This window comes from Anopheles funestus, chromosome 2RL, assembly GCF_943734845.2.
Source record: "Anopheles funestus chromosome 2RL, idAnoFuneDA-416_04, whole genome shotgun sequence".
NCBI lineage: Eukaryota > Metazoa > Arthropoda > Insecta > Diptera > Culicidae > Anopheles > Anopheles funestus.
In genome coordinates, this window is record NC_064598.1 from 5,748,666 (window position 1) to 5,763,102 (window position 14,437).

General features: G+C 43.9%; 4 protein-coding genes across 4 annotated transcripts; all 4 read left to right on the forward strand.

Moving 5' to 3' along the window:
• The first annotated feature begins 688 nt into the window (after positions 1 to 688).
• Positions 689 to 1,908, forward strand: LOC125774879 (uncharacterized). Its single transcript, XM_049445238.1, has 2 exons — positions 689 to 1,059; positions 1,128 to 1,908. Exons 1-2 carry the CDS (start codon positions 904 to 906, stop codon positions 1,659 to 1,661), a joined length of 690 nt encoding a protein of 229 aa, XP_049301195.1. The 5' UTR covers positions 689 to 903; the 3' UTR covers positions 1,662 to 1,908.
• A 1,611-nt stretch (positions 1,909 to 3,519) lies between these two features.
• On the forward strand, positions 3,520 to 4,223 carry LOC125774890 (40S ribosomal protein S29). Its single transcript, XM_049445258.1, has 3 exons — positions 3,520 to 3,678; positions 3,833 to 3,932; positions 4,092 to 4,223. Exons 1-3 carry the CDS (start codon positions 3,617 to 3,619, stop codon positions 4,098 to 4,100), a joined length of 171 nt encoding a protein of 56 aa, XP_049301215.1. The 5' UTR covers positions 3,520 to 3,616; the 3' UTR covers positions 4,101 to 4,223.
• A 145-nt stretch (positions 4,224 to 4,368) lies between these two features.
• On the forward strand, positions 4,369 to 7,326 carry LOC125774857 (uncharacterized). Its single transcript, XM_049445206.1, has 3 exons — positions 4,369 to 5,249; positions 5,928 to 6,527; positions 6,600 to 7,326. The coding sequence occupies exons 1-3, from the start codon at positions 5,175 to 5,177 to the stop codon at positions 7,317 to 7,319; spliced, it is 1,395 nt and encodes a 464-aa protein (XP_049301163.1). The 5' UTR covers positions 4,369 to 5,174; the 3' UTR covers positions 7,320 to 7,326.
• An 81-nt stretch (positions 7,327 to 7,407) lies between these two features.
• Positions 7,408 to 11,524, forward strand: LOC125774868 (homeobox protein goosecoid-like). Its single transcript, XM_049445223.1, has 3 exons — positions 7,408 to 8,213; positions 8,287 to 8,567; positions 8,878 to 11,524. The coding sequence occupies exons 1-3, from the start codon at positions 7,832 to 7,834 to the stop codon at positions 9,112 to 9,114; spliced, it is 900 nt and encodes a 299-aa protein (XP_049301180.1). The 5' UTR covers positions 7,408 to 7,831; the 3' UTR covers positions 9,115 to 11,524.
• The last annotated feature ends 2,913 nt before the right edge of the window (positions 11,525 to 14,437 follow it).

Here is a 14,437-nt window from a genome sequence, read left to right on the forward strand (position 1 = left end):
TCGAATAGTGAAGTTTACATACTTTTTGGAGTCCTAAGCCCATAGTACAAATCGAGGAAAGTAAGTAAAATCAAAAGCTATTTACAACTACTTTCACTACACAATTCTATGATCACATTATATTCCACTTAGCAATGGCGATCTATTATTTTAACAAGCAACGCCATAATTTATCTTTACGATATATCGCTGCAAGCAGCTGCGTTCGATGGTTTCTGGTGAGATTAAATAATGAACCCCTTTCAGTTTCCGTGCAGGAATGTTCTTTATTCGCAATCGCATCATATCGCCATAAGCTGGCCACGAGTTCCGCTAACCCACTGCACTCCGTACATAGCGCGTCCACCCCGCTTATTGACCCAAATTTACGCAACGCTACATCAAAACGCAATGTGCAACAGGACCGCGTACCAGAAGTCGAATCTCGGGCGATCGAGTTTCGACTTCGATATCAAATCGCACGCATCAAAGGCACGTCTTTCGGGTGGGAAATGTAACCTGGCCGCACCGTGTGATTTCCACCGTTGGTTTTCCATTTCATTTCCCAGCAGCTGCCGCTGCACAAAAACGGTACGATATGAGTGCTTCCGCGACGCTTTTTACGGTACGCCGTTTCCGTAAGGGTGATCCGCCGAAGGGAAAGGGTAGCTTTGTGAAAGGAAAAACAAACGTCGCTCCACCTTCGGGCACCAACTTGATCCACCCGTTTCGCAAACCAAGTGGACAAAGGTGTTTTGTGCTGTCTTTACGGATGCGATGGTGTAGGTGTTGCAATTGCATTTTTCCACACCCGAATGCACCCGCCCTCGCCGGCAGAAGAAAGGAAGAGTGTTCCGATCGACCGAACGAAGCCAAACCGATGATTACCGGGAGCTCGGTCGGAGAAGGTGATCGGCACGAAAAATGGAAGCATTACTGGAAATCGAACGAAATGGTGGTGGATGTATAAAAAGTCCGCTCACCATTATGGGGCAGTTCATTCCTTTACCTACTTCGTTTACATTCAATTCACTCCATCCCTGTTTAATTCGTCGATCGTACAACAACATGAGCCCTGTAGTAAGTATTCTGGGACCCTCAAGAAGGAACGAAATTTAATCCATAAATGTGCTCTTCTATTGTTTCAGATGTTTTGTTCTTCGATAGCGATGGTTCTCCTTCTGCTACAAACTACTGTCCTTCATGTGAACGGGAAATACATTTACCACGATCAAGAAGATGGTCTTCTCGATGAACGATACCTGGAAGCTTTGGAAGGTCTGAAAGAGGCCCATGCAGGGGCACAAATCCATTCCAGCGTTTCCGAAAAATCGAAAACCATACCTGTGCCAGTGTTTCAAAAGGTTGGCGTTCCTGTACCACATCCAGTCCCGGTGGCCGTACCGCACTACGTGAAGGTGTACATTCCACAGCCCTATCCGCTGCAGGTGAACGTAGAGCAACCGATCAAGATACCAATCTACAAAGTGATCCCGAAGGTGATTGAAAAACCCGTCCCCTACACGGTCGAAAAGCCGTACCCGATCGAGGTGGAGAAACCGTTTCCGGTGGAAGTGCTGAAGAAGATTGAAGTTCCTGTACCGAAACCGTTCCCGGTGCCGGTAACCGTCTACAAGCATATTATGCAGAACGAGAAAACTCACCGCAACTGGCATTTTTAAATTTGTGTGCGCTTGCTTTTATTCGTTACGATAATGTATTCGTTGGTTCACCGTTCGAACCATGGAACAAAGTATGAGCAACATTTGCTTAATGCACAACACGTATTTATGATTGAAGAGCTTCAATAAAGTTATTAAGTTTTGTTTCAATTGCTTCATGTTTGTATTACAAGTAACCGTCAAATTGAAACTTTCGAAATATTTGAACAAACGCTTCGTATGTTCGAAAACGCTTCATATTAGTGACGGATAAAGCCCAAGGCGGAATAACTTCTAGAGGCCCCTATCAATACAAACCTGGTGACCGTGTGGGGGGAGACGTAGGTAAATTTGCTTTACTTATTGATATATCATTTAATTATTTATTACATAGTCGTTTACATACCCGGATAAACGATAGTTTGTACGCAGGACACTACTTTCATAAACCACAGGAAAACCTTCACTTCGGAAGACAAAACTGGAAGACAAATTGCCACCAAAAAAAACTACTTTGCATTTTTTCTGAGCAGACAGGCACATACACATTTCAATGTGCTTTGGCACATTTAAAACACCACACTCGCCTACAATGGCCACATTTTTTCATACACGAATTCACGCAACAAGCAATTAGCTCGTTGATAAATAGACAACACTTATTTTCACCAAAAAACTAACCAACACTTGCATTTTTTTCTGTGTACCAAGGATGCCGCTTTCCAGAACATGTAGCGAATTTTTATTTTATTAACCACACTTTTATGGTATTGCAGAACACAAATCCAAATAAATTGCATGCTTAGTACACGCATAGTACACGCACTGATTGGAAATTTCCTTTGTCTCACACACATACTCTTCGGCGTTAGTGCACAGTAAATCTTGAGCGATCGCTTCAATAAATAAGCGATGAAAATTAAGATTCCCGAAAACATTTGGTTCGGAATACTGGCGGAATACTGTTTGTGATTTTTGGACCCCTTTACTTTTACTTCTTCTTTCACTTACCAACAAGTATCACTAGAGGTTACGCTGACACAATTTGTACACGTGCAAACAAAAATCTTCACTGTTCAACATCACACCAACACACGCAAATTGATATACTAACAATCTTTGTAGAAGATCCTCGAGAAAGGACATCACTTTTTTTCACAAAAAAAATCACTTTTGCAAAAGGTTCTATGTACAAAACAAGGACGCCACTCACATACATTGCCGTTCGATCACTACTGATCACAATTTCTTCTTTTCTCATGATCATTATCTCTTCCGCTTCGGTATCACGGCGCACCTACACACGTATAATTGGCCATGCGGCCGCCCGATCTTATCTTTCGCATCTTATTGTTTCGCACACATTTCGCTTCTCCTTGAGAGAAGAATGATAATGTACACATATAAACACTTGTTAATAACATAAAACACTATTGTTTTGATTAGTATAGTCGCTTTCAAGGGGCATGTGAAAAGGACCCCCTTTTCCCATACAACCGTGTTGACTATTGTGCCGTGGCTAGAATGAAAGGTTTTCTTCAGCTACCAACACATTTCCATACACACTTCCGTTCTTCGAAGACCAACTGACCGGCGTGGTCCTAGGCGGCTCTTCCTATTACCGTTAGGTCCGACACTACTTCATATTGGTTTTACAGTTTGACCTTTCCTCTATAAATGAACCAAAACTGAAGGGGATAAAATTAATAAAATATTATTTTGATACCGAATATTGTTCCTGCTTCGTTGAAAATATCATAAAATTTGCATGTTTTTCGTAATTATAATTTGAAAATTCTTTTTCGGTTCGCACATATGTTCGAAATACATTTGGTGTCGGATTCGATTTAAGCTTTCGAAAAATGTCGGATGTATCTCAGCTGTCATACAACTGACAGCTGTCAAACTCTTTTGCCTCCACATTTTTCCGTGTTCAGCACGTTCGCGTTTTCTGCGTACAGAATTTCAACGAAAAAATGGGTTTCGCCAATTTGTGGTACTCGCATCCGCGTAAATATGGTCAGGGTTCACGTTTCTGGTGAGTATAAAACCGATTGCATTGTATCCGGTGCCGAAATCAGGGTGCCGTAGGGCTTTGCGGTTCTTGTGCACGTGTACTGCCGCTTCGCCATGATGGGTGTTCCGGTAGAATAACGAGCTTGTTGTAATTGAGTTTGGTTTGTTCGTTTCAGCCGTGCCTGCTCCAACAACCATGGAATGATCCGAAAGTACGGTCTGAACATTTGCCGACAGTGCTTCCGCGAGTACGCCAAGGATATCGGCTTCAGGAAGGTACGTACGGTGGCGTTTGGTGTGCGCTGTCAGTGTATGGGTGCTGTGTTGTTGTTGATCAGTGTTTCTTAACTCACTTCAACGCTTTCTGCCGTTCGACGTCGTCCATGGCATTGAAATACTAATAAACGATGCCTGTTTGTTCTTATTTAATTCCAGCTGGATTAAATATGAGTTTATTCTCAAACGTTTCTTCGCATATGACAACAAGATCGGAATATTTGCAGCTTGCTGGCAGTGAAACATGCGTGGAAATGAAATCGGCAAATAAATAACGTAAAAATCCACAAATCCCCCAGATGTTGGAATTCTTCATCATCCCGTAATGCCGAAACATATGCGACAGTTCCATCGTTTTGGATTCTGTTCGTTGCTTTCATCCACCCGCTACATGAACGAAATACGACACAGTTCAGCTGTTTATTGAAATTGATTTTTTTCCCGATGATTGTAAATCACCTTCTCAAATGCTGGACACAAGTTTACGAGCAGATGGGAGTTAATTTTAGATCGTTGTGTTAAACTGCACATGTTTAAACAGCTGATCGCCGTGACCAATGGTATCGAAGCAGTTGGGCACCGTTTTCTAGGTCGTGTTTATTTACATTAGTATCTTTCAAAACAATAAATCGCCGTTCGACGCAACAGATCGGTAACACGAGTGTAGGTCAATAATTAGTCTCGTCGATGCCGAGACCCGATATGTTCGAGCATGTCAACACGCAAAACCCTCCATTAATTTGTACTGTCGTCGTGGACAGACGCCACTCGTTGGCAACGGTTCAATACGCAGAAAAGTAATTTAAAAGCTTTCCTTCCCCTGCCATGTGACCCATCTGCCCGCTGCGTAACAAAATAAACGGTCTGCAATGTCTGGCTGTTGACATGGCCAAGGACTTTAATCGAAGCAGAAATATGTACGCATACATGAAGTACGTAAAGCTCATGCATTTCAAACATTCTGAACAAAATGCGCGTAAGACGTCGTTATACTCTGCATGACTACGACTACGATGCATCAGCTGCTAAGTCGGCTCTGATGCAATAATGCTTTCTTAACAACATTGCACATGACTTTCGGTATCTGTTGGCTACTGTCCAAACAGCAATCTGTACAGCAGGGTGCACCTGCTCTGTGTGGGTATTTTTTTTGTTTAACCAGCTTCCTGGTGATGGGTTAAGCATCATTTTCTACCAGCTGATCGATCAGTCGATCTACGTCTGACTTACGATCAGCACATCATGCTGTATCAGCGGAAACGTACGCGTAAAGCCATAAACTCTGCAGCGGCCAGCCGACGGTGTAAACAGCGGAAGGTAATAAATCGATGGCTCAACCACCGACCTGAGGCATAAATCTTTACGAAGAAATTTAAAAGTCTGTGCCATGGTGTGCGGTAGTTAAATAAACAGACAAATCCGTAATCGTAAAACAGTGCTCGAAGTTTACAGATATGCCCGCTGTGAAGTGATTTGAAGACATATTTAGCTGTGGTACAAACAAAAAGAAGGCTAAATAGTTAACAAACAAAGACCGGGAGAGTTTACCGTAAGAATGCGCCGTCAGCTGATGATAGATTACCGTGTAGATTGGTTCTAGGGTGGTGTATCGTAATCGAAAGTGCTACTACACGTAACGGTTGCCAACTGTTACGAAATCGTTCGAAACGTTATCGTTTGAGTATCGTACATTTGAGCTACGAAAACATTCGAATGCGGTTGAAGGACAGATTTTGATGCATCTTCTGTGCGCAGAAATATTGTTGGTCAATGTTCTATAAGTGCAAAAGAAACACCATATGTCTTCTATTCTCTGAAGAATTGAATTTAGGACATTAGAGGTCGTCTTTTGGGATATCTGGAACTAAACACAGAATCTATAACACCTTTATTAAAAGTATCTCAGAACATTGTCCACCATCTGATCACCCATCTGATCATTAGTCAAGGCTCCCCAAGTCTTACGTTCTCGGTTCCTTTCTACCCAATTTACAGTCTCATTATAGAATTGATTTCGAACACTACGACAACCACTTCTTTGTGCTTCCCATTCACAACAAGAACAAATGGTATCGCGGATGCAACAGACAGATCAACCAGGAATGGAAGCGAATCCGTAACGAGAAGCTGAAAACGCTCGAGCGCAGTACGGAGATGCCGTCCAGTCTAATCATTGCCAGTGCTCAGAACGATCGCGTGCAGGTGATAGCGCTGTGTTCCATCTCTAAAATTCCATCCTGCGCCAGACGCTGCCTGCTCGAGGTGATAGTGACGCAGGAGTATCTGTACTACCTTAACATCGAGCACATCTTTGTGGCGCTACGCGATCAGAACGTGTTTCGATCGAAGTTTCGGTTCAGCTTCACGCGAACGTTAGCGTACGGTGAGATACTGGAACGGACCGAGCGTAAGGGTGTGTCCAAATTTATGCTCTCGAACGAACCACAACAGTGGGTGGTAAAGCAGTACGAATCATCGGAGGAAGAGTTGTACGCTCAGCGACAAAATTGTTACTACTACTATTACTACAACGAGGAGGAAGATGACGACACGTACCAGGATTATTACAGCTGTAAAAAGCGAATTGCTTATGATGTATGTTTACTGCAACTCGGAAATGAGCGTCATGAGAGTGTGCTAATGGTGGTTTTCTTTTATCCTTTCCAGGGCCCACCTCCACCGACTTCGAATGAACCGTACTTTGTGGTACCGATTCATCGGCATCCGGAGCTGAAGGAGCAGTGCGTCCGATTGATCAACACCGAGTGGCCCCGCTCGAGAATGGCTCGATTTTGGAGCTTCGAAACATCCACCGATACACTTCCGATCACGTTCGTACTGACGCAGCTAATCGACGAAACGACGACCGTCCTCGGTCACGCGAAAGTTTCGCCAGTACCGGCAGACGACACCTCGGCTTATGTGGAATCGGTCGTAGTGGATTATCGCTATCGGGGCCGAGGAATTGGCACCTACCTGATGGAAGAGATTGAAAAGTACTGCAAGGTAGTGATGAACATTAACCACATGTACATTGCCACTGATGGGCAGGAGGTGTTTTATGCCAAACTGGGCTACATCTTCTGCAAGGCGATTAACATTTTCGGTACCCGGTCGACGCGGAACACCGTCAGCAAGAAGCACTGGATGCGGAAGGTTCTCTCCGACTGGGAACCATACCCGATGGGCTACGGAGACGAGATACCGAGCGATCCGGTTGGAACCGTAGTGGAAGTAGACGTTGGCCCACCGCAGAAGAAGCTGGGCGTCGATGAGCTCATCTGGAACATTCGCAACATCGTGTACAATCAGACCAACATGGTGTTCCGAAAAAGCAAGGGCGATGAAATAATGTACGATTTATTGCTTAAAATGCATGCTATTTAAAACAAAACATTTGAGTGAGTGTGTGGCAGTTAATTGTTTTAACGAGCGATTAATAAAGATTGAAGGAAATTGCATCTCTTCAACACGCGTGTACTTTCGTCTGAGGCCATTGTTGTTTGGCTTTGTTGTCAAAGCGTAGGGCGAATACTTAATCCAACCGCTCACCATTTTCGCCCGCTGTCAAACGCTTAATTCAAATAACGATTCGCCATCGTGCGCCTGAAATACGCACACAGCAAAGAAGAAAAAAGAACAGAAAGCGGTTGGATTAATACATTTTAGCAGAAATTTTCATTCCCAACAGAAAGGAAGTTAGTGGCGTCGAACGATTTCGTGCGTGAGATAGGAAGAAAAGAAGATTTTTGAGGAATTGCATTGTAAAAACGGACGGTGTTTTGGTAGCAAGAGATAAATCAGAACGCGGAAAAAAGAACCGTACGAGTAACTTACTGTTACGCTAAGAAGAAAAATAAGTCGCGATCTTCCATCGAAGGTGTTCTACATCGGCAGCAATGTTTGGCAACGAACGGCTAAACGGTGGTACGACCAGCGGTACGACCAAATGCCAGAAAGAATCGTCCAACGATCAGGACAGCGCTTCCGCATCTACCCTACCGAATGGGACAACGCTTCCAACCGATTCGAGACCTTCGTTTGCATCCGTCTTCACGATCGAAAGTATACTTGGGCTGAATCAGGATACGATCACACACAAAGCAGGTACCCTGAACGAAAAGTTGCTCTCTCCCGTGCCGCAACGGCTGGACAGTACGGCCTACGAGCTGGAACACACCAAGCAGAGTCTGTCGAATTATTTCCGCTGTGCTGGGGCCGGTACACTGCACCTACCAACCACATCCGAAGCGAACATGCTATCGACAAACATTCTCGGAAGTGAGTAATTGAGTGTTTTGGCTAGTTATCGATGCGAGACATTAATTCCTTCCGTTTGGTTTTGTCCTCTCAGTAGCATATCCTTCGTCCTGCCACAGTTATCTGCAGCCGGATCTGTTTGCGGCACATCTTCACCAGCAGGTAGGTCTCGTGGCGTGCAACGGTAACTTCCGGCCCCGATATCCATTCCTGAACGCGGACTCACACATCAAGCGAAAGCGTCGACACCGGACCATCTTCACCGAGGAGCAGCTGGAACAGTTGGAGGCCACGTTCGACAAGACGCACTATCCGGACGTGCTGCTGCGAGAAAAGCTAGCAATTAAGGTGGACCTCAAGGAGGAACGTGTTGAGGTAAGGATGACCGGGGAGGTGTGGAAAGAATCATTTACGTTGCGGTGTTTTTTTATTTCTTGAAACTTCCGGTCTGTACACAAGCACACTTGTTGATTGTGCCGCCGTGTCTCAATAATAATGAAATCGACAAATTGAGTTACGGCCAAAGTTGTAATTTCCGGCACCCACTCAAAACGCGCTTGGGGCCGCGTTTTCGCCGGAAGCCACCAACTGTCTGCCAAAGAGTGTATTGATTTTGTTTCTTTCTCCTTCCATCCATCCACCCGGTTCCGGTTTCCCGATGCCGCAATTTTTTTTGCGGCCGTAGGTTTGGTTCAAAAATCGGCGCGCCAAATGGCGAAAGCAGAAGCGAGAGGAGCAGGAACAGTTTTCCAACTACGAAATCAATAACAAAATTAGAAAACTCATCAACATCCCGGTGTCGGCACAGGAAAAGCTTCGCCAGCTGCAGACGGGCATCTTTGCCAAGGACAAACAACTGTTGCCGAAATGTGACGAGCTGAGCAACAGCAACAGCGACGCATCGGATGTGGAGGTGGTATGATAAATTGTAGCGGCGCGAAGGATGTCTCCCGGCAGACAACTGAAGTGTACCGCAAAGGAGGCGGACGGGCGGGAGGATGGAACAGGGGATGGTGCTTTTTTGTGGAGAGCATAATTGGCCGATGGGGCCTGGGAGCGTTGGGATATTAAATTTAAGGCTAGAAACGGTAAAGTAACGTTTAAAATGCAGAACCCACATACTCTGTGTTGGGTGAACATGACAACACGCTAAGCAATTGGAGTGAATGCTCTAGGATTTAATCGTAAAACCACCTCCCCCAATTGTATATTAATGCATCGATGTTTGATGTTTGCTTGATTGTATTCAAAAAAATCGGTAGTAGTCAACCCGTTTGAGAGAACGAAAAGCACTAGCATTAGTGACAGCAAGTGTCATTCCTCTAATCGTAGTACATAAGCGAGCTAAAGTACTGTGCTGGAGAGCAATAAGTTACACATTCTCCACGACTAGTATAGTGTTTACGTTAAGAATCTAATTTTGGGAAGGTTGAACCAATCGAATACTGCGGAAAATAAGTGTAAATTATACGATCATATTTTATTTACTGCTTTACACAAACAACGATCGTGTTTAAATCAAAACTGATTCCGGCAGGCAACGATCGTGTAAGATCGAGTCCGTATATAAACACGTGCCATATCGATGTGTTAACGCACACGAGGCACGATTCAAGCGTTTAACCAAGAAACATCATAAACTAATCAAACAATTTAATTAGCTAATGGAACCGTGTGCCATTGCCAGCGGTTTTGCATCCCCGCACGGTACGGATCGAAAACGAAAAAGATTAAATTATGGACCACCGCGGTGGAAAGAAGCTGCATAAATCATGGCACAGCGTGTAGTAGCAGCAGCTATCGTGCAATACTTAATAATTGATATCGCATTCTTTGAAATTGTTCCCCGTTTGAAACAAAAACCGAAAAGGTGGGAATATGTAGTGTATAAAACAGAACAGGAAAGGCCCACAACATACGAATGGTTGCAAATTTAAATGAAATTTCTTCTCACCCACTTTATGAGCAGCAGCGGTAGATAGGAGCTACAGAGCGATTAAAAAAGATAATAATGTTTTGCATAATGCATAACTTTGGGCGTTTTTTCTCATGAAGGTCAACTTTGCAATGAAGGTTAGTATAGGGAAGGAAAAAAATTAATTACCTTTCGATCATTTTGTTTGTCCCTTTTCTAAATAAGATTGTCGCGATAGATTCTTTTACTTTCGAAAGCGCTGCTGAAGGAAAAGGGTACGAACAAGGTACGAACAATACTTTACCAAAGCAGCAAAAGAAAACAAGCGCCGAATCAAAACGCCTAAATGTATGCATTTTGTACAACAAAATTGTCCTAACATTTGGTGAAGCAATGTAGTGAAGCATTTGCTTCCTGCTTACTTTAAGGCAACTTCGTCTCGTATGTATGTATATGTATGTGTGTTTGTGTTTGGGTTGGTATGCGTGGTGTGTGTGTGTGTGAGTGTTCGTTTTGTTTTGTTCGTTGCCGAGTTATTTGAAATGTTTCCGGGGTGTTGTCGTTTTTGCTTGGCACACGGAGAATCTTACCGAACCAGACAGTATGTCTAAAATACCACCACCACCACTAACTAATAATAACAAATAATCCGAAAGCAAATAATCTACGTATTGTGCAAACTCCCCCACCCCTTTAACTGTGCGAATCCTTCTAATAAACCCGTCTACTAACAATATAATAGTACCGCTTTCGTGATTTTTCTTTCATTGCGATTTTTAAGGCCGTTTTGGCTTTTCTTTTCATGGTCCTATGAACACTATGCACTCAACATCATCAAACAAACAATCAGCAACAGATGACCAATCCATCCGGATGGGTAAGTTTCACTGTTAATACCCTTTACCGAGATTCGTATCCCCGTCAACCGTGATGACAGTGTCGATGCCTCTTTGCTCGACGCCCCTTGGTGGGCCAGTAACGGATTCGATAAATATTTAATGCGAACCCTACTCGCCTGGGAATTGCCTTCGAAAGGTTCGTAATCGTAGCGGCTCTTGTCTGGCTTTCATTGTGAGCGATTTGCTGTTGGGTGGCACGGCAGCCTTTACCCTCTAGCAGGCACCGTGTGATAAAGCTGGACCCAGTTCTCGGAAGGCACTGGCCAGAAGAAATCGTAAGAAAATTGACGTCTGAAAGAGATTTCCTTTACGATGGTATTTAATTTGATTTTCCCCATCCTTCGCGTGCGCTTTTGCTGTTCGATATTTATGGATGAAAATTTCTTGAAGGGTTGGAGGAATTGTTTTTTTCTCCACTGTATTGTTTGTTCAGTCCGGTACGTTGCGGTACTATTGATTTGCTTACATTTTTAGCCTGGAATGAATGCGAAATGGTTCAAACAGTGACATAATATCCCGGCGGCCATCAGGCGCGAACCCATTTTTGCCCTGATGGTGCTAATGAAATAGCGTAAGTCGGTGTTTTGTGCTTCCTTTTTCTACGCTTCACGTTTACAGGCCGGAGGCTCTTTTCGCAATTCAATTATCCCAGTTGGTTTGGAAATCCGGCATCATCACCCAACCAACGAGTGGGTGCGAACAGAACCAAATCAATTCGCTGAACATCAGTTTCACTTTAGTTGAGCATAATCCTTTTTTCCTCGGAATCTGTCTTACCAGCACCAGCATCCCACATCGTGTACATGCGTTGGTTCTGGTGTTTTTTTTTTACACAACCGAATCTTCCTCAACGCGATCATGAATGCGCGATCCGACGACAGCGACCATCTATCGTCGATCAAGTAGATTTGAAACGATGATTGAATGTCGATAAATATGTTTCCGAAACATCCGACGAGATTATACAGATCCGGCGATTTACACACCGATTTCCAGCAGTCACAAATAAACAAAGACCAGCACACCCCAGTCTCGAGACGGCGGTTCTCGGTACGGGCGCAAGAGTGGTATTTTTCTTTGCCATCCATTAAACTTCATCAAACAGTCTTCCGCTCCGTAGCAGATCGGGCAAATCGTGTGGCGTCGCCGGTCGGGTTTTTGGGTTTGCCCAATATAACGAGACGAGCGCGGTTGATCGATTTAACTTAACCGTCTGTTGACATGCATTGTGTGGCGTTGTTTGTGAGCCTCAAAAATAACCCTTTCAATCATCTCAGCACCGTGCCGAGCGACGGAATCGGATTTATTTTAAACGTAAGCTTTAAAGCCTGCGGTAAGATTGTTTATCTGTGCTGATAGTAACGATGCTTAGAGGGAAGGAGATAATTTAATTAAAACAGTACGACTGGGTGCGAAAATACATAAAGGAGAATTACATTTATCCGATAGAATGGCTTAATACATCTTAAATATTAATTAAAATGTATAAAATGTGCTTAAAAAACTTATTGCATAAATTTAGGAGTTTTCGCGAATTTTAAGTCCCTTTAACATTCGATTGAAGGCAGAAAGAAGATGGTAAAAAATATAATTTTTGTTGACAAATTCCTTTCTATTTTTCCTTATTTCGGCTTTCCTCGACTTTATTTATCAGTAGCAGATTAGTTTGCCCTGCATGCTGGGGAACGGTTCGGATGGGATTTGATACCCGTTTCTGTCGAATAAGACCATTCGGCCGGTATCACATACTACCCTTATGTTTGTAAGAAATTCGGTTCGTCTGACGCCCTTACCGGTTTAACGAGCTTTACACCTGGGAAGTCGGTAATGGGTTCGCTTTAGTAAGTAATTTTCTACACCATAATTGAATCCAACTCCGCTTACAGTTGGCCGCTTTTAACTACCCACGAAATTAAAAGGGTTACGGAGTTATTATTTTTCTTCCCAGAACGCAGATCGGTAGCTGTCCAAATCACACAAGCACTTACACGTCTACGCACTTGATAACCAAGTGTTGTGACGCTGGGCTTGAGCACTTTGATCACACTACGACCCACAAACGGTCCGGACAATCAAAAGGCGCGTTGGTAGGCTGCAAAACGATTGCAACCTGACGAAAATGTTGGAAAAAACGCAGCATCAAAGAATGTTATATTTTGGCTTCTGTACGTGGTCTTCAAAAATGCACCCTTTGTTCCGGGCAATGGTGGAAAGCATTTTCCTGGAAGCAACTTCGGTTAAAGTTCCGCGTAGGCGAAAATTGGAAACCCGTAACAGGAAAAGGCACGCAGCAGCACACGCAACAGGTGTACGCTGCAATGGTTTGTATCGATTACACCCAAGGGTTAATATGGCGAGAATGTGAAAGGTTACCGTGGGTGCGTAGGAACGGTTCCGATTCAGGTGCCATTACTCTCCATCACAAAACGGTGTGGTCAAACAACAAGCCAGTCGCCAGACCTTGAACGTTTAGTTTTCGTTCGATGCCATTTAAAAGCAGAATGGAAGCACAAAGCTAAAAAACTTCTTCTATTGACATAACCGATCCTCTGGCTATTCCGTACGCAACTGATGGTAGGACACGGAATGACTTCTAATGCTTCTATGTCTGATGTTGTGTCCAGTGCGTGTCCGTCCTGTGGTGTGTCCCTCTAACAGCTTCCCCCCAATAAACACCCCCCAAAAGGCGGAAAGTGAAACGATAGCGTTTGGCCTAAAAATAAATGGAACGATCTATTTGCCAGCGGGCAAACAAACAAACCGAAATTGGGCGGGAAGAATTGCTTCCCAACAGGTTTCGGTTTTTGGGGGTAGAATGGAAGGGTTAGGTTTCTCGGTCAAATATTACCTCATATTTGGACACTTTCAACCACACACACACATAGGTGGTTGGGGGAGCAAGCGAAGACTCATCGATCATGTTTTGCTTACAAAAAGAATTTGTGTGTTGTGTATGGAAAAGAAGAAAGCAAAAAAAGACACCCCGTCATGGAATGCCTTCATAGTTCCGGGATGGGAGATAGTTCATCTTTTTATGTTCCCACTTCGAAGGGAGCCAATTTCAATGTTTGGCCCCGACTAGGCGTGCTGCCATACCTTTTCAAGCGCATGCAACGATTCCCCAAAGGCGTCCATTAAAAAAAAAAAGAAAAACATCTACCGAAAGCAATAGGGGATGGCCGGAAGTGGGCAAGTTTTTCTTTGGGCAGAAAGTTTTTCAACAAGGGTTGTGGTTTTTGTCCAAATTTTCTTTTCATTTCTCCATTTTGCACATAACCCCTTACGGGGGGGGGAACCGGTTCGATGTTGCGGGATCAAGAACCGTCGATGTTTTCGTCTTTTAATCTTCACTTTTTCATGACTGAAAGCACGCACACCAGTGTCCGTTAAAGAAAGGAACATGGTGGAACGCATATTTTTTCCTCAGTTTT